Source organism: Mesoplodon mirus (genome assembly GCF_964341445.2).
Source record: "Mesoplodon mirus genome assembly, chromosome: 15".
NCBI lineage: Eukaryota > Metazoa > Chordata > Mammalia > Artiodactyla > Ziphiidae > Mesoplodon > Mesoplodon mirus.
Genome location: NC_138991.1, coordinates 27095167 through 27113980, shown reverse-complemented (window position 1 = coordinate 27113980; position 18814 = coordinate 27095167). Strand labels below are relative to the sequence as shown.

The 18814-nt window shown below is 52.4% G+C and overlaps 1 protein-coding gene across 3 annotated transcripts in view; it reads left to right on the top strand.

Annotated features, from left to right (window-relative positions):
- The window catches only part of HM13 (histocompatibility minor 13), a 41371-nt gene extending 24156 nt beyond the window's left edge, over positions 1-17215 (top strand). Inside the window, exons 8-14 of one of the 3 annotated variants that reach the window (XM_082643751.1) lie at positions 1597-1680; positions 6756-6792; positions 9303-9405; positions 13915-14000; positions 15725-15871; positions 16497-16659; positions 16781-16871. In XM_082643751.1, coding sequence (XP_082499877.1) covers positions 1597-1680; positions 6756-6792; positions 9303-9405; positions 13915-14000; positions 15725-15871; positions 16497-16659; positions 16781-16786 — 626 coding nt within the window. In that variant the 3' untranslated portion in view covers positions 16787-16871. Of the gene's footprint in view, positions 1-1596; positions 1681-6755; positions 6793-9302; positions 9406-13914; positions 14001-15724; positions 15872-16496; positions 16660-16780 lie in introns of all 3 variants that reach the window. The other 2 variants (XM_082643753.1, XM_082643752.1) reach the window with 2 other exon arrangements.
- The last annotated feature ends 1599 nt before the right edge of the window (positions 17216-18814 follow it).

Sequence of the window (18814 nt, the reverse complement as noted above, 5' to 3'; positions counted from 1 at the left end):
GGCAGTAGGGGCATTTGAAAGAGAGAGTACAGCTTCAGCCAAAGGCTACAATTAGGAAAACGCATGGAGGGAGCAGAGAATCGGGGAGGGAATGTGGCTGAGTTTAGGGGAGCAGCAGAAAAGAGGCCAGATAGGGGGAAGCCAAGGATGGCGTGTCAAGGAGCCTGGACACTGCCCAGTAGGCAGTGGATGAGCCATTGGAAGACTCTGAACAGGGAAATGACATGCATCTCTGGTTTCTGGTGCTTGAAATTTGGTTTTCTGGCTTGAGGAGAAAGTCCGTTGCCTGCCCCTGCTAGGAGTAGAGGTCAGAGGCAGCCTAGCAGAGTGGTTAAGCGGACAGATGCGGAAGTCAGGAGGCCTGGGCTTGCATCCCAGATGTGACATTCGCTGGCTACGTGGCCTGAGGGAAGAGACTTCACCTCCCTGGGCCCTGCTTTCCACATCTGCCACTCAGAATTGAATGGTACCAGGTTTGGGAGGATCAAACGAGGAGAGCTGTAAGTCACTGTGATTGTGCATTCAAGGCAGGAAGAAGCAGGCAGGGAAGGGCCTCTGTACAATTCATGAGGGAGGCACAAGCTTGCCCAGAACCCCCAGCTTACCTCTGCTTACGTACCATTGGCCAGAGCTGGGTCACATGACCACTCCTAGCTGCAAGGGAAGTCAGGAATTTGGGGACCAGATTGTCCTGATTGTCTTAGCCTTGAATGCCACACTTGATTCATCCCCTGGGAGGGCGGCCCCACACAAAAGCAGGACTGGGTTAGTAAAGAAAGCATGACGTAGCAGTTAACAATGTGTGCAAATCACCTAATCCTCACCACAGCCCTATGGGGTCAGTTCAGCTGTTATACCCATTTTATAGGTGAGACAACCAAGACCCAGAGCAGTTAAGTAAACTGTGCAGTCCCACAGCAGAGCCAGGATTCAGACCCACACAGTCTGACCCTGAAGCCCACAGGTAACTGCTCTCTGCTCCAGGCTGCTATGGATGAAATCCAGCTACAACTGCCTCTTGCCATAACTGGACAGACAGGGAGGCATTTCTCTCAATCTGTATTTATCCAAACAAGCTGGCCAGCAGGATTTCTGAGTAAGGGGCTCTAAGCAAGGAATTTATAGGTATGTGACCTCTTCACCCTCAGCAGATACAGAAACAGCCTGTAGCCCAAGCTCTCCCTGCTTCAGAACAAGGGTCTGTCCACACCCCAGCTGCAGTGAGATACAAAGCCTGTTAGATGCCAGCACCGTGTGGGCTGTTTCATCTTTTATATACTAGGCTTTAGGGTCAATCCCATTTAACCAGAGTTCTAGCTATAAAAGGGCACTGAAGTTGTATGACATGTGAGTTACAGCTGAATAAAGGCATTAAACCTTTAGCCTAGATGATCCTAGATTCTTCCCTGCTCCAACCAGCTGTGATTCCAGATGGAGACATTGCCCTTCAGCCCTTCGACATCCTCTCAGCTCCCCACTCCCATCCCCCCACCCAGAAATGCAAGTGTGTAAGTTCCATACACCAGAGGTGGAGGGGTAGGAGTCAGAGTGCGCTGGGCTCTCACCACCTCCTCGCATCCCTGCCTCCCCCTGCAGTGGTGTTTCCCCAGGATCTGCTGGAGAAGGGCCTGGAAGCGGACAATTTTGCCATGCTGGGACTCGGAGACATCGTCATTCCAGGTGACCAGGCTGAGGTGGGGGCCACAGTGCAAAGGGTGGAGGGGGCTTCCCTGGAGAAGGAGGAGTCCTGTGAAACACAGCCTTACCCACCAGGAGAGGGAAGGAGAAAGGATTAGGCTGGGAGATCCCTCCGCCCCCTGCCCGGGGGTCTGGTGAAGGGGTCCACCTCGGCATACATTGTGGAGTGCCGGTCCTGGGCCAGGCCATGGGCTGCACGCTGGAGGGACAGTGCTGAGCAAGACTGCCTCTCACGGAGCTTCTGACTGGGTGAGCAGACATTACTCAAGAACTACAGAGGTAAATGTATATGACAGACCGAAATACACTCTACAAAAGCACATTCTGTGGCAGTGTTAAAGGAATCTGATCCCCTCACACACTTGCACGTGTACACACCCCTTCCCAGTGTTTTCAGGTAACACAAATGTGCTAGAACTGCCACAGTCCCCTTGGTCCTCCTCTCCCCAGTACTGGGAGGGCTCCAGGGAGAACATGCGCCATGTGTGGACACGGGGCACCATGGCTGTGGGCTCCTTTGTCTGCAGTCTTAGCAGAGGGACCGGTGGCACGCACCTGCTCGACTGCACGAGCTGGCCTTTGAACCCATCATCTATGTGTGGGTGCTAGTCAGCGTACCTGTGGATACAGAGACAGGTGCCCCGTGTGAAGGTCTGAGCCTGGACATACATCCCTGGCGGCCTGCAGCCCGAACTACCTGGGGGCAAAGCTGAGCTGCCTCTCTGAGGGCAGCTGAAATGGCTGAGGCTTGGATTCTGTGTGTCTGCGAGATCCAGGCCTGGTGACGGGCACAGAACATCCAAAGAACATTCTTACTCCCCTAGTCCCAGAGGCTCCGAGTCAGAGGGTTAGAAGCACCCCTGGTGCTTGCTTGAAAGAAGAAAGTTTGGAACGAGTTAAAAGCCAGTTTATTTTCCAGCGTAGGACATAATAACAGTTCTGCTAGTGAGCAGGGATGGTACAGACACTTGCGTTGCGACACCTTCCTTTTGTGATACGTATGATGATGACGCAAAGGCTTTCTCTCTCGTACCAATGAGGAAACTGAGGCTCAGAAATGAAGGGACTTAAGGTAAATTCACACACTAAGAAGCAAAAGGGCCAAGACTCAGACCAGGTCTATCTGACTGCAAAAAACGTTACCAGAGCTGCTTCTATGACAGTAATGACAATAATAAGATAGTCCCAGAACTATCATTTGTCAAGCACCTGTTGTTGGCCAAGCACTATGCTGGGTGTTTTTTAATACGTTATCTTTGCTACTTCTAGCAGCCCGATGAGGTAGAGGGTATTTCCATGTTACTGATGAGGAAACTGAGGTTCAAAGAGACTTGCCTAAGGCCGTGGGGCCATGGTCTTGAAGCCAGGTGTTCCCATACCTGGTGGTTCTGGGAGGAGGGAAGCAGCTCCATCCGACTGAAGAAACCGAGTCCCATAAAGCATTCGTCTCGCCCTGCAGCGGGGTGGTCTGTCACAGGCACCCGCAGACTTCCCCACTGTCCTTGTTGGGCGGTTCTGGGCTTGAGGCCTGCATGGGACATCTCTGCATATCCTCATATTCCTGTGTATCTGAGTCTTTTCAGCAGTCACAATCAGTGTGAGTTACTGTACCCTCACAGAGCCTCGGGGATGACCTTGAAGGAAGAATGGGTTGTGGGGTGTTGCTCTGAGGATCAGATGCATTATTATGAGTAAAAGCTCTTGGGAGCTCTGGCCCGTGCATTAGTTGAAGAACAGTTGTAGAATTCAGCTGCCAGGGGCCACTGGGTTCCCAGTTTTGTTTCCAGAACGGCAGCATTTGTCTGTTCGCACCACCCACCAGCTCCCTACTCGCAGTCTTCAGTGAGGACTAATTCATTTTCCTCTTTGAAGTTAATCACATGTTGCCAGTCAGCGCTTCTGATGAGCACGGAATGTTTTGGCTCCTGAGAACCTGCTCTCAACTGAATGAGGTTCAGCCCTGCTCTGTCTGAGCCCAAAGATAAGTCAGGGAGACAGACACCCAGATGGACCTGTGTGCAACATGCAGAGGCTGGACTGGCTGGCTGTGTCTCAGGGACTCAAGTTTCCAGCGTGACTGGGCTTGGTTTTGAAGTGCAAATAGTGCAGTGGGTGGACAGAGTTCACTGTCCTTGTCTCAGCTCCTGCAGGACCTCCCGGTGGTCTGCTTGCTCCTACTCCTTCTCCCTCCAGCCAAGCAACTGCCATGAGGGTCTTTCTCAAAATCTTTTTAGGTTATCCTCCCACTTAGAATTCTTCCAGTGTGTCCCATTACTCCCACTCCTCGTACCCATGGGGCCCTGCATGGCTGGTCCATCCCCAGCATCTCCTGCTCTGGGCTGCAGCCTTACTGGCTCCTAGAGCCCTGCCACACCTCCTGAGCCCTCTTTCCTCTTTGCACATGCTGTTCCCTTTCCCTGGCAAGTGTCACTTCCTCAAAGAAGCCCTCCTTCCTCCCCACCTCCCCCCAGCCTGAGTCTCATCCCCTGATAGACCTTCCCATGACAGAGGAAGCACCCTTTCACAGGCACAGTCTTACATTGATTTTTTTTTAACATCTTTATTGGAGTATAATTGCTTTACAATGGTGTGTTAGTTTCTGTTGTATAACGAAGTGAATCAGCTATACATATACATATATCCCCATATCTCCTCCCTCTTGCATCTCCCTCCCACCCTCCCTATCCCATACCTCTAGGTGATCACAAAGCACCGAGCTGATCTCCCTGTGCTATATGGCTGCTTCCCACTAGCTATCTGTTTTACATTTGGTAGTGTATATATGTCCATGCCACTCTCTCACTTTGTCCCAGCTTACCCTTCCCCCTCCCCGTGTCCTCAAGTCCATTCTCTACATCTGCATCTTTATTCTTGTCCTGCCCCTGCGTTCTTCAGAGCCTTTTTTTCCCCCTAGATTCCATATATATGTGTTAGCATACGGTATTTGTTTTTCTCTTTCTGACTTACTTCACTCTATATGACAGACTCTAGGTCCATCCACCTCACTATAAATAACTCAATTTCGTTTCTTTTTATGGCTGAGTAATATTCCATCATATATATGTGCCACATCTTCTTTATCCATTCATCTGTTGATGGACATTTAGGTTGCTTCCATGTCCTGGCTATTGTAAATAGAGCTGCGAACATTGTGGTACATGACTCTTTTTGAATTTTGGTTTTCTTAGGGTATATGCCCAGTAGTGGGATTGCTGGGTCGTATGGTAGTTCTGTTTTTAGTTTTTTAAGGAACCTCCATACTGTTCTCCATAGTGGCTGTATCAATTTACATTCCCACCAACAGTGCAAGAGGGTTCCCTTTTCTCCACACCCTCTCCAGCATTTATTGTTTCTAGATTTTTTTGATGATGGCCATTCTGACTGGTGTGAGGTGATGCCTCATTGTAGTTTTGATTTGCATTTCTCTGATGATTAGTGATGTTGATCATCCTTTCATGTGTTTGTTGGCAATCTGTATATCTTCTTTGGAGAGATGTCTATTTAGGTCTTCTGGCCATTTTTGGACTGGGTTGTTTGTTTTTTTTGATATTGAGCTGCATGAGCTGCTTGTAAATTTTGGAGATTAATCCTTTGTCAGTTGCTTGGTTTGCAAATATTTTCTGCCATTCTGAGAGTTGTCTTTTCATCTTGTTTATGTTTTCCTTTGCTGTGCAAAAGCTTTGAAGTTTCATTAGGTCCCATTTGTTTATTTTTGTTTTTATTTCCATTTCTCTAGGAGGTGGGTCAAAAAGGATCTTGCTGTGATTTATATCATAGAGTGTTCTGCCTATGTTTTCCTCTAAGGGTTTTGTAGTGTCTGGTCTTACGTGTAGGTCTTTAATCCATTTTGAGTTTATTTTTGTGTATGGTGTTCGGGAGTGTTCTGATTTCATTCTTTTACATGTAGCTGTCCAGTTTTCCCAGCACCACTTACGGAAGAGGCTGTCTTTTCTCCATTGTATATTCTTGCCTCCTTTATCAAAGGTAAGGTGACCATATGGGCATGGGTTTATCTCTGGGCTTTCTATCCTGTTCCATTGATCTATATTTCTGTTTTTGTGCCAGTACCATACTGTCTTGATTACTGTAGCTTTGTAGTATAGTCTGAAGTCCGGGAGCCTGATTCCTCCAGCTCCATTTTTCTTTCTCAAGATTGCTTTGGCTATTCGGGGTCTTTTGTGTTTCCATACAAATTGTGAAATTTTTTGTTCTAGTTCTGCGAAAAATGCCATTGGTAGTTTGTTAGGGATTGCATTGACTCTGTAGATTGCTTTGGGTAGTATAGTCATTTTCACAATGTTGCTTCTTCCAATCCAAGAACATTGTATATCTCTCCATCTTTTTGTATCATCTTTAATTTCTTTCCTCGGTGTCTTATAGTTTTCTGCATACAGGTCTTTTGTCTCCTTAGGTAGGTTTATTACTAGGTATTTTATTCTTTTTGTTGCAGTGGTAAATGGGAGTGTTTCCTTAATTTCTCTTTCAGATTTTTCATCATTAGTGTATAGGAATGCAAGAGATTTCTGTGCATCAATTTTGTATCCTGCTACTTTACCAAATTCATTGGTTAGTAGTTTTCTGGTAGCATCTTTAGAATTCTCTATGTATAGTATCATGTCATCTGCAAACAATGACAGCTTTACTACTTCTTTTCCGATTACTTACATTGATTTTTGTTAATATTCGATCAGCATGCCCTGCCCCCTCGGCTGGGCTCTGAGAGCAGTGGTTTTGCTTCCCCCTGTATTGCGTACAGTGCCTAGTGCTTAGGCACCCTGTAAATGTTTGGGAGGGTGGGCCCAGTGTGCCACACTGTGGTGCTATGAGGTGCCAGGTCAACGTGGTCCCAGACCAAAGCAAAATCCTGGCACCGTCTCATTGTTCCAGGTGGCCTGAAGGTGGAGAAACGGGAGTTCTGCTGGCAGTTAGCAGTGTCAGCCACACCCTTGGCCCCTGATGATTGCTCCGTGGCTGAGAACAAGTGGGCACCCAGTTGCATATTAGCTGACTACCCTGCTCCTCCTCTACCACTGTCTAACCTGGCTTTCTCCCTGCAGGAATCTTCATCGCCTTGCTGCTGCGTTTTGACATCAGGTAAGCCGCTTAGGCACCCTAATGCTCAGGTTCCACAAGTGAGGGGCCTCCCCTGGGCAGGGAGGTTCTCTGGGGTTCTGCAGCTTCCAGGAGCCCAAAGGAGGTAACTCGGGACCACACCTTCCACCCCCACAGCAGCCAGGGCAATTCCGATTTTATCTGCATTTTGCATCTTGAGGTTCTAAGTGTTCAAAGAGCCTGGAGAGGTTGGGGGAGGTATGAATCACAGAGTGAGATTTAAACCCAGAGGGTCCTGGTGGTACCCATAGAGCTTTCTCACCGTGTGATCTTGGCAAGTGAACTGACCTTTCTGAGGGAAGGTTTCTCATCCTTAAGTTAGTAGTAAACAGGAGCTCCTGCCTGGGGCTGACCGAGAAGATGTGGAGGGAGTGCTGAGCACAGGCTGACCCCAGCGGCTCCCAGGGAAGTCCAGCTGCAGGCACCGTCGTCATCATTATCGCTTTTTATCAGCCCGGGGTCAGGTCACCGTGTCCCAGCTGCACTGGCTGTTCCGCACCCTCTCCTTGCTCAGACATTTTCAGTCCATTGTAGAAAGTGAGCACAAGGGCGAGGGAAGGGGGCCAAGTTGAGCCACCCCTTAAAACTCAGAAAAGGTCACACCGAGTTAATGCACCTGGTCAGCTGGGCCTGCCACCAGTAAGTGGTGCTCAGTCTTCCCAGTGGAGGGCTTGCTGTGTGTGCGCTTAATTTTGAGGTGGTTTATGAACTTTTCTTAATCTCCTTGTGCCCAGTAGTTGCCAAAACAGTAATAGTGTTGAAAGTGGTAGTGAGAAACTCAGTGCCAGTGTCATGGAAATCCAAGTTGCATGTGAAACTTTAACTTTTCCTCACTGACGTAGATCTGGGTTATTTGGGTAGTGCCACTGTGGAGCCTTTGGAAGGGACCTGGCCAGTCTGTAAGTAGAAGCACATCTGTGCCAGCTGCTGTGCCCCTAGATGTTCAGAGGTAGTACAAAGAGCAACCCACGAGAGCCTCCCGGCCATTTGCTAGAGATACAGATTCAGCTGGCAGCACCCTCGGAGGAAGGATCTCCTTCCGGGCCTGGACTTGCAGGATAAGCAGGTCCTTCCAAGATGGTTCCAGAATCTGCGTGACATTCCCACAGGGAATCAGTTACCCTCCAGGCTGCACAACAGGACAGGTCTCAGTGTACTTGCAGCTCCAGGCTCAGAAGCCGCCAGGGTAAGGAGGGAAGGGCATCAGAAGCACTCATTCATTCCACAGATGTTGCTGGACACAGGCACAGGTCCTGAGCTGGCACTGTGAAAGGGCATCAGGTGATGGCAGTGCCAGGTTGCACGGGTCAGCTCTTCTGAAGCTGATCTTGGGTGAATCGCCCAGAAAGCCAGTGGCGTCCTATCCATGTAATCAACATCCATTCAGTATTCACAGCGGGTTGCTGAACTATTCGCTCCACTGCGCTTAAAAGAACTTAGCTGTACAGTTTCTGTATCAGTGTTCCTCAAAGCATGATCCACCTGTATCAGATTCAAAATGCAGATCCCCAAACCAACAAGGACCTAACTGTATAGCACAGGGAACTATACTTAATATTTTGTAATAACCTGTAAGGGAAGAGAATCTGAAGAATATATATATATATTTGTATATATATATCTGAATCACTGTGCTTTCCACCTGAAAGTAACATGATAGTATAAATCAACTATACTTCAATTAAAAAAAAAAAGCCGGGCTTCCCTGGTGGCGCAGTGGTTGAGAGTCCACCTGCCGATGCAGGGGACACGGGTTCGTGCCCCGGTCCGGGAGGATCCCACATGCCACGGAGCGGCTGGGCCCATGAGCCACGGTCGCTGAGCCTGCGCGTCCAGAGCCTGTGCTCCACAACAGGAGAGGCCACAACAGTGAGAGGCCCACATACCAAAAAAAAAAAAAAAAAGCCAAAAATAAATAAAGTTATTACAAAATTTTTTTAAAAAATGCAGATCCCCAGACCTATTAGATCTGACTCCCTGGGAATTGGACCTAGAACTCTGGGTGTTTCTTTTGTTTTGTTTTTGTTTTGTTTTTTTGGCCGTGCTGCGTGGCTTGCGGAATCTCAGTTCCCCGACCAGGGATTGAACCCGGCCACGGCATTGAAAGCCCAGAATCCTACCCGCTAGACCACCAGAGAACTCCCATACAGCTCTATTTTTTTAACGTGCTGTCCAGGTGATTTTTATGCTGGCCTGAGCTTCCTAGCCACTGTTCTAGGTTATAGCATTTGATACTCAACAACCACTAGGGAGATGGCTCATGGTTTTCCCATTTTGCAGATGAGTAAACTGAGGCTGAAAGAAGGAAAGTGACTGGTCCAGAGACACTTAGCTGGGGCAGAATCAGAGTGCATGCCCACCTCCAAGCCCCCGGCCCAGAGCTCTCAGCCACCCCACACAGCCTCCAGGGTCTTCCCCAGCTCCCCTCCTCCTCACTGTTGCTCTGCAGTGCCTCAATCTCACCCTCCTCTCTCCCCACACCATCACTGAAGCTTGAAGAAGAACACCCACACCTACTTCTACACCAGCTTTGCAGCCTACATCTTCGGCCTGGGCCTGACCATCTTCATCATGCACATCTTCAAACACGCCCAGGTGAGCATGACTCCTCGGTGTATCGGGAGTGCTTTCACTGCAAGTGATGGGCACTTACTTGTCCCACATGCAAGCAGTCCAGTGGTGTAGAGCAAGCGTGTCTGTGATTCTCTTGGCCTTTCCACCTGTGGTCGTTGCAAGGTGACTGCCCTACTTCAGGCAGCACACGCACACTGGTGGCGAGGAGAAGGAGGAAGGACGCCAGCCTGCCTGTCACCTTCATCAGGAAGGCGACACCTTTCTCCGAGTCCTCTCAGCAGATCTTTGCCCACATCTCCTGGGACAGATCAGTGTCCCTGGGCCCCAGCTGTAATGTGGCCATGGCTTCTCAGCCTCGGTAGTGGGAGCAGACAGAAGAACGGGATCAGGTGGGTGTTGGGCGTCTCAGCCCATTGTCCACCCACCAGGTAAGTGATAGGATGTCAGGGCCCCCCTTCCATCACTCCCCAAGCAGGCCAGGCTCTGCCCCCTTCTCCCACCTAGATGGGTACTGAGCTGCCACAGAGTGAACCAGGCTGGGCTGGGGCTGAAAGCTGTCAGTGTGGCCTGGAGAAGAGCTGGCGAGGGGAAAGCCGGCAGGCAAGGTTGCTTTCTTCTGGAAATAAGAGGACTCCCCATGGGTCAGGCTCTGCTCAGTACTTCAGGAGGATCCTGTGAACAGATGAGGGAACTGGAGTTCAGGTGCTACGTGGCAGGTGTGTGGTGGAGCCAGGATTCAAACCTGTGTCACGTGAAGACCAAGCCCAGGCTCTGAACCCCCGGCCATGGGAGAGGCAGTGTGGAGTGGAGGCTAAGGGAGCCCTGGTGTGAATCCAGGCTCCACCGTCTGCTTCTGCAGGACTCTGGGCAAGTTGCTGAAGTTATAGTCAGGATTCCTCATTGATTCGTGAAAACAGAAAATGAGGATAAATAATAGTAGCCACCTTGGGGTCGTCTGAGGGTGAAATGAGTTAATATAAGTAAAGTGCTCAGAACCATGCCTGGCCCAGTTAGTATTACTGTACCCCCTCCACCCTCCCCTCCTCCTCCTCCTCCCTTCCCGCTTCCCCAGGGCACCGGCCACAGGGGAGCCACATTTAAGTTAATCACAAGAGCTGCTGGCCAGTTACTCTGTGCCAGGCACTGTGCTAAACCCTCTCGCTCATTAACTCATTTAGTCCTTACAATATTTTCATATCTACAGTGTTTGTGAAATTGATACTGATGCTTTACAGAAGGTCCAAGGTCCCCTGGCCTGTAGAGAAACCAAGAACCAGTGGGGAAGCACCTCTCATTCACTTCTGCCCCAAATGGCCTTGGAAGCTCCGCAAGCTGAGAGGGACTTGCACTTGGCAAGGAGGGCGCAGAGAGTGCTTGGGCCTCCTTGGAGGTCTGTTCTCCAGCTGTCAGTCCCGTGAGAGTCCAAGCCCAGAGCTATTCCACAGAGGGCCACCAGGTGGCAGGCTTGCCTTCTGCCTGGGCTAGACTCAGAGAAGGCTCCATTGGGAGCTCTCACACAGGCTCAGGGCAGAGGTGGGAGAGGTGGTCCTCTCTGTGGGAGAGAGAAAAGGAGCCTTCCCTGGGTGACACAGCAAGTCAAGCTGAGACCTGGCTAGAGCCCTAGACTCCTGGTCTCAGGCCTCTGCTACTCCCCAGCAGCAGCCCAACTGTTCTCCCCAGTCATCCACACGGGCATCTCTCTGAAAATCTTTTTTGGGATGGGGATTGGGACACAAGGGAAACCTGTTCTTTGAGCTCCTTCTCCCTCTCCAAGACATAGGCAGTCCCAGTGCGAGCAGTTCCCTAGGTAGGGGTCACCTCTGCCTCTGTGTTCCCATTTGGCTTCTATCAAAAATGCACTCCAGGGCTTCCCTGGTGGCGCAGTGGTTGAGAGTCCGCTTGCCGATGCAGGGGACACAGGTTCGTGCCCCGGTCCGGGAAGATCCCACATGCTGCGGAGCGGCTGGGCCCGTGAGCCATGGCCGCTGAGCCTGCGTGTCCGGAGCCTGTGCTCCGTAACGGGAGAGGCCACAACGGTGAGAGGCCCATGTATCGCAAAAAAAAAAAAAAAAAAAAAAACAACACTCCAAGCCAGGACTAGCAGCCTCCTAGAAAGGCCTTTAATGATGATCAGGTGTCCTCATCATACGGACGGAGAGGGAAGCCCAGAAAGGAACGTGGTTTATCTGTGGTCACACAGCAAAGCCAAGGCAAGATGGAGAGGCAGGAGTCCTGACCCCCACACTGCCCCAAGCTGTACATCCCATCCTCTCCTTAGCACTGACTTTCTTTGGAGAGGTTCCCTGGTGCCTTGAGAGGAAAAAAAAGAATAGGTTTGTATCCCTGTGATACTAAGCAAACTCAGTTCTTCCCAAAGGAGCCCCTCAGTTGCTGCCAGCTCTTAAGTGCGGCAGGCTATGGTGGGGCCAGACTTCTACGCACCCTCCTCCTGGGAAGCCTTCTGTTTTGCCCAGCCTGGCCTTGGTGAAGAAAATATACTGGACTTAGAGACAGAGGAAGTGGGGTCTGTATCCTGACCAACTGTGTGATTTAGAGCAGATCCTTTTTTCTCCTCTGATCTTCAGTCTCTTCATCTATAAAAGTGATCTACTTTTCAGAAATTAAATTTTAATCAGTTTATATTTGTTTTATTTTTACTTCATTAATTTTTGCTTTGCCTTTATTACTTTCTTCCTACTTTGGGGGTGTTTATTTTATTCTTTTTCTGGCTTCCTGATTTGAAAACTGAGATTGTTTATTTCCAGTCTTTCTAGTAAATATACTTAGGGTTACAAATTTTCCCCGGAGTACTGCTTTGGCTGCCTCTCACAAGTCTTGTTGTTGTGATTTCTATCATTCTTGGCCCAAAGCCTATCTCATAGCAAATACCTGATGCAGGAGAAGAAGCTCAGCTGCCCAAGTTCAAATCCCAACTCAGCCACTTAACACCCTGTGTGACCTCAGGCAAGTCATTTCCTTCTGAACCTCAATAGCATCATCTGTAAAACTCAGATCCAAATGAATAGGGTGTTACTAGTTTCAAGGATAATATATAGGAAGTGGGGTAGTTCACAGCTCACCCATGGCAGGAGCCAGGAAATGGTCTGATGGTCAGCCTCAGGAGACTGTGGAGCCCTGTTCTCTAGTCAGGTGCTGGCTTTGCCTTTGGAGTGATGTCTCCTTCACCCTCACCCTAGTTATCTCCAGGACACCCCCTTAATTTTGTGAGCATCTGTGAGGAAGCCATTGGCTTCGTATTTACCAGGCCCTCTTCTGAGTACCAGGATTACAGCAGTGAACAAGACAGCTGTGGGGCCTGCCCTCATGGAGTTGACAGCGTAACAGGAGAGAAACGCCAGCCTATAATGGCACAGGAATGTTTCAGTCCAAGTTGCCAGAGAATGTTGTGAAGAATTGCGGGGGGAGTGGGGGAGCTGAGAGCGTGCAGCAAGAGGGCCTGACCCCACGCAAGCACAGGCTGCCCCACGGAAGTGACAGCTGAGCCGAGGTCTGATGGAGGAGGAACCTAGGCACAGGTGGGAAGAACATCCCAGAAACGGTACATGCAGAGGTCCTGTAGCTTCAGGTGACAAGGAGGACCACAGTGAGACCAGTGTGGCCAGAGTAGGGCAGGGCAGGGGAGGTTGGAGAAGGAAGCAGGGGTCACATCTCATGGGGACTTCAGGCTGCTGGGAGCATTGGGGGCCACGGAGGGTTGATCAGTAGCATGAGGTCCAGCTTTCAGATGCTGCAAGGAGAAGAATGGCTTTGGAGTCTGGGGGGTGCCCAAGTTCAACCTCCAGTTTGCCATTTAGGCCTCCAAGGCCTGGGCTACCCCCTCTCCTCCGGAAGCATCAGCCTTCCTTCCGTACACAAGGAGGATGGTCACAGCGGGTGTGGAGATGGACTGAAGCGCTCCCCAGAGGCTGAGCTCGGTGCACCCAGTAGGTACTCTGGGAGCAGGACCTCTTAGTGTCATTGTCCCGTCCTCCAGACCCAGCTTCACCAGGAGTTTCCTCACAGGCTGTGGGCCCAGACCACCTGGGCATGAATCCCGGTGGAGCCAATGACCAGTTGGGTGACCTCAATCCAGGCCACAGAAAGTACTCCATCCATAGCAGCTATGTCGTAATCATTGTCATTCTAACAGCATCTCCTGGAGCATTGCTAAAAGTGCAGACTTCCAGCCCCAGACCTAGACAAGCAGGGTCTCTGGGAATAGGACCAACTCAGGAGGTTGCAAGTTTGAACCTGATGTCCTGGGCAGTTGGGATGCTGCCGTCCAGACTAATGGGCGCCCTTAAAGCCCTGCATACTCGAGTTTCTTTGGGTTTCTTGTGTTCCCTCCCAGAGAAGAACAGCCCTGGTCTGGAGTCAGGAGCCCTGGGTTTGGGCCCAGCCACTGACTTGCTCTGTGAACCTGGGCAGTCAGTGTCCCTCAGTCACACCCGGGAGAGGGTTGGGTGATGGGCACAGCCCTGAGCATGTGCCCTGCCCATCATTGCCTCACCAGCCTGTGTTCTCTCTCAGCCTGCACTCCTGTACCTGGTCCCCGCCTGTATCGGCTTTCCTGTCCTGGTGGCACTGGCCAAGGGAGAAGTGACAGAGATGTTCAGGTAAGAGGCGGCAGGGGGCAGAAGTCTGCATGGCACAGGTGCAGCTGCAGGCAGCTAGTGGAGCCTGCCAGGGCGGTTGGTACATGTCTCCAGGGGAGCACTGTTCCCACCACCGGCCTTACCCCTTGCCCTTTCCACCAGCACGTGGGTACCAGGCCCGTGGGCACCAGTGGAACCCTCCTGGGGGCCAGGAGCCAGGGGAGGGCAAGGCCTTGGGGCTCTCGAGGCAGCCCCCACACCCAGATGCCAGCTGAGTCTTGAGAAGGAACTGGCTGGTGTAGATTCCCCCCCAGACTGCCCCACTGTTGGGAGCCCTGCGTTCCCATTCCTGACTCTGCTGCCATGTGACTTCAGGCATGTCCTTCCCCTCCTCCGGCCTCAGTTTCTACACATGAGTAATAGAGGGGACCCTAGTGTGATGGAAATGCGCTGTTAGAAGTCAAGTGTCAATCCCCATCCAGTCACCTCTGTGGCCGTAACCCACAGCTAGCTGCTTTCTCTCTCTCAGTCGCACATATACCCCTTCCCCATGGCCGTCCGCACGCGTGCCACACCGATGATCAGCCCCACCCTGACCCCGAGGCTTGCATGACTCCGACAGGTGTCTGCTCCCCAGCAGCACTGATCCCGCCCGCCAGGGACCCAGAAATAGCTGCCAGCTGCAACTGAAGCTGCCCACTCAGGGGCCTTCCACCCAGCTCCACCTGCCTGGCCTCCCGGTTGTCCCTCGAGCAGCTGCCAGAGCCTTCTGTGCACCTGGCTGCCTGCAGGGGAACCTGTGACTCACCCCTCCCCCGTACCTGCCTCTGCCCTTCCTAGGAGCCCCAGGCTCCCAACCTGCCTGCTCGTGGCTCCTGGCCTGGCAAAGCCCTGTGGACTCTGAGGCAAGGCTGGTGGTAAACTTGGGGGCAGATCTGGGGGAGCTCTGGGGGCAGGGGTGGGACCTGAGCCCTGAGCTCAGTCCCTACCCTCACCCTCGGCTCCCAGCCCCCACTTGGGGTCACCTCCCCAGCCAGGACAGAGAGTGCCTGCCTTTAACCACTTGGTGCTTTGTTTCTCTAAATGTTCACCCACATGGGCGCCCCACCTTTCTGTCCCCCACTCCCCAGGAGGTTCTTAGATTGAGGTGATAAAGCAAATGGTCTCTCTCTTCTCTTTCTGCCCATCTCTCTCCCTAATTCTCCACCTTATCTTTGGTTTTACTTTTCTTTTTATTGGCACTCTCCTTTTTTTTTAATTCATTTACTTTTTAAATAGGTAACACATGCACATCGGTCAAAATTCCACATCATGAAAAAAAAAAATTCCATAGCATGAGAGGGACAACCCCTCAGACCTCAGCCACCCCCAGAGGCCAGCTCTGTCCCTGGACATTCAGAGACATCTCTGCACCTAAAAGCACGTATGTGTGTACACATTCTTGTGCAGATGATGGCATTCTTGGAGCATTCTGCGTCTTGATTTTTCACACAAGGGTGTATCTGAGAGATGTTTTCGCAGCAGCACGTATACATCTAGGGCATCCTAGTTCTTTTGCAGAGTGTCCCCCTATGTAGGTGCATCTTTTTTCCTTTGTTCTCCAAGTAACACTGGCTTCTTTCCACAGAGCCTGAAAGTGCAGAGATAGGTAAACGTAAGACCCAGTCCTGCTCCTGCTCCCTGTCCTCCCTTAGTCTCTTCCTCTCCATCTCTTTTTTCTGTCTCTCTGTCTGTCTCTCACACAGCTACGAGTCCTCAGCGGAAATCCTGCCTCATACCCCGAGGCTCACCCACTTCCCCACAGTCTCGGGCTCCCCAGCCAGCCTGGCGGACTCCATGCAGCAGAAGCTAGCTGGCCCTCGCCGCCGGCGCCCGCAGAATCCCAGCGCCATGTAATGCCCAGCGGGTGCCCACCTGCCCACTTCCCCCCACTGCCCTGGGGCCCAAGGTAGGGCAGACACCCCAGCTCCAGTGTACAGGGCAGGGAGGTTTGCCAGGGACAGGTGGCAAGAGGCAGCTCCTCCACCACCACCAGGCAGTCACGGTGCCCAGCCACAGGGTGGGGGAGCAGGGCCTCAGAACCCTGGTGTCCTCACCAGTACGGTGGGACTCATGTGAGAGTGGGTGTCAGCAGCCCTTGTCATACAGCAGTAGACACTGTTACCACTCTCCGTATACCGTATACGTATAGCCTTGGGCAAGTCACTTTCCTCTCTCGGAAACCTCTCTGTTCATCTGTAAGTGGGCACATGCCTGCCTTGTGTGGTTGATCTGGTAAGGAAATGTGAGTATTGTCCTTGGCATGAGCTCACTTGCTCAATAAGTGGAGCCCATAGTAAGAGTTAAGCAGGGTGTCCGCCTGGGAGAGTGGCACCCTGCCACTTGCCAGTAGAGCAGCCCCCTGCCTGCCCGCACCCCTGGGGCTGAGCTTTTTGACTCCTGCCGTGTGCCCTGGGAGGCAGCGCATCTCCCGTAGCCTCATCCTGGCTGCCCCTTTTCTCCCCCCATTCTCTCCAGTGGAAGGTTCAAGAAGCTTAAAATTGGTCTTCACAAGCCCAAGTCCAACCTCTCCCGTTTGCCGCTGCCCTTGCCACCTCTTGGCACCACCAGGCACAGAGAAAGCGGAGCAGGCAGCCTGTCTGAGGAGGGCACACAGCGGGGCCGGGCCAAGTCCTGGAAGGTGCTGGGCCGAGGATGTGTGCGCCCAGGGGTTTCCCCGCGATGGTGGGAGGTGGGGCACAAAGATTCTGCTCTTCCCTCCTCTAAGTGTGTCGCCGTTGTTGTTTTGTTCTTTTGGTCAGTTATGAGGAGTCAAATCCTAAGGATCCAGCAGCAGTGACAGAATCCAAAGAGGGAACAGAGGCCTCGACATCGAAGGGGCTGGAGAAGAAGGAGAAATGATGCGGCTGGTGCCTGACCCTCTCTGAGGGCCAGACACATGGGTGGGGTGGTCCCCCGCACACGGGCCCGCACGACCGCAGTCCTGCTGAAGGGGACCGGCGGCTCCGGGAGAGGGGCAGGGGCAGCAGGCTCCCTCCAGCGGGGCCTCCGGGGCCTGGTTCCCTCTCCCCCGTCTCTGGCCTCGCTGTGCACCTCCCCATCCCTGCCCGCAAAGGAAGCCCCCAACTGCCCCCACCCCCCCAGGTGCCAGGTGGGAAAAGTGGGTCTGATTTTTAGACTTTTGTATTGTGGACTGACTTTGCCTCGCATTAAAAACTCATCCCATTGCCCGGGCAGTCCACTGTGCTTCTGGAAGGTTCTTACCCTATCTTACAGTGGGTATACTAGGTCTCACCTTCCCACCCAGGGACTTTCCTGTAAGGAAGGGGACTGTGGACCGTCGCAACCTGTGTTGAGGCCCTGACCTCTGGGCCCCTCCTTCCTGTATGCCCACCCAGTGCCTGGCCAGTATGCCAGCTCAGCACCCCCAGGATACCCTCTGGCCAGAAGAGGGGGCCCTTGAGCCCTCTCCCCTGCCATCCAGTTTTCCTGCCATGGTGCTCCCAATACTTGGGGGCAGTGAGGGTGTTGGACAGGTGCTGGATGCATTACCTACTGGCAGAAAGGTTTGCAGGGAGGAGGCCATGGTACCAGAAGGCTGGCCTGACTCAGCAAGGGGATCATTATCTGCAAAGCCAAGGAAATGGGCAGGGCCACGTGAGCCCCAGGAAAGAGTTTGGATTTTATTCCCAGGCTGGCAGAAGTCATCTGTGATCCTGATGTCCCCATGGCTTCAGCTGGAGAGCACTTGGACTCTAGGTTGCCCTAGAGATGAAGGCCCCACTGCTCCCATTCTGCCCATTCCTGAGATTCTTCCCAAAATGACTACTATAAGGCCAGAAAGATCCTGATTCTAGGAGCTGCCCCCAGGGCCCCTGGAGAAGCTGGGGGGCGGGGGTGGAAGGACTGGGCCCAGTGCTTCCGAGAGGCCATCCAGGCCCGAGAGCTGGAGATCCCATAGCTAGGGTTTCTCCAAGGTTTGCTGAAGACAGCAGCTCTGTCCTGTAGGAGAACCCCCAGTGGACCAAGCCAGGGGTGGGCACAGCCCTCATCTGTCTGCCTGGGGTGGGGTCACTGGGTGGAGAAACTGATGTGGGGGAGGGTGGCCACTGGCCCGAGACTCAGACCTTCAACACCCCACCCAGAGATCTCTCTTGCCTGAGCTTCAGGTTTAAAGGCTGAAAATGACAGGGGCTTCCAGACAGTTTGGAGCTAAAGCACAGGTAGGAGCAGAGAAGGGGAGCTGTTACGTGTACCGAGCACCTCAATACAGGATTTCACTTAATTCTCGTACTCTCAGGCTGTGGGTGCTAGTATAAGCCCCATTGCACAAGTGAGAGAGTTGAGGCAGATTACTTAATCATAGACATGGATTTGACCTTGAGCAATCTGAATCAAATTCCAGAGTTCCTAAGGACTTTGCAACTCCTCTGCAGACCCCTGGGCCTGAGTCCCTACCAACTTCTCTGGGCCTTCTGGAAAGGAGGGGTAGGAAATCTCAAAAGCTTCTCCCAGTCCAGGGGGTCCCTTTCAGGGACTTCTCGTATCTCTGCCACCTCCAGCCGCCTCCAGAGGGGAGGCCGTGTGGTCCTGGAACAAGGCCACTCTGAGGGCGGAAGATGGGGCAGGCAGCCCAGGCACACAGCACGGTTGGTTCTGCAGCCCGGAGCCCACAAAGGCCTCATTGAGTCACCGCCGGCCCCCGGCGGAGGCTGAGGTGGCAGTGGCGCCGGGCGCCTGCCACCTAATGACCGTCCTGGCCCGGCCAGATGTTCCACAGACCTCGGCAGCGGCCGGCCAGGGCCCGCCGGCCAGCCGGCACCGCAGAGGCCACT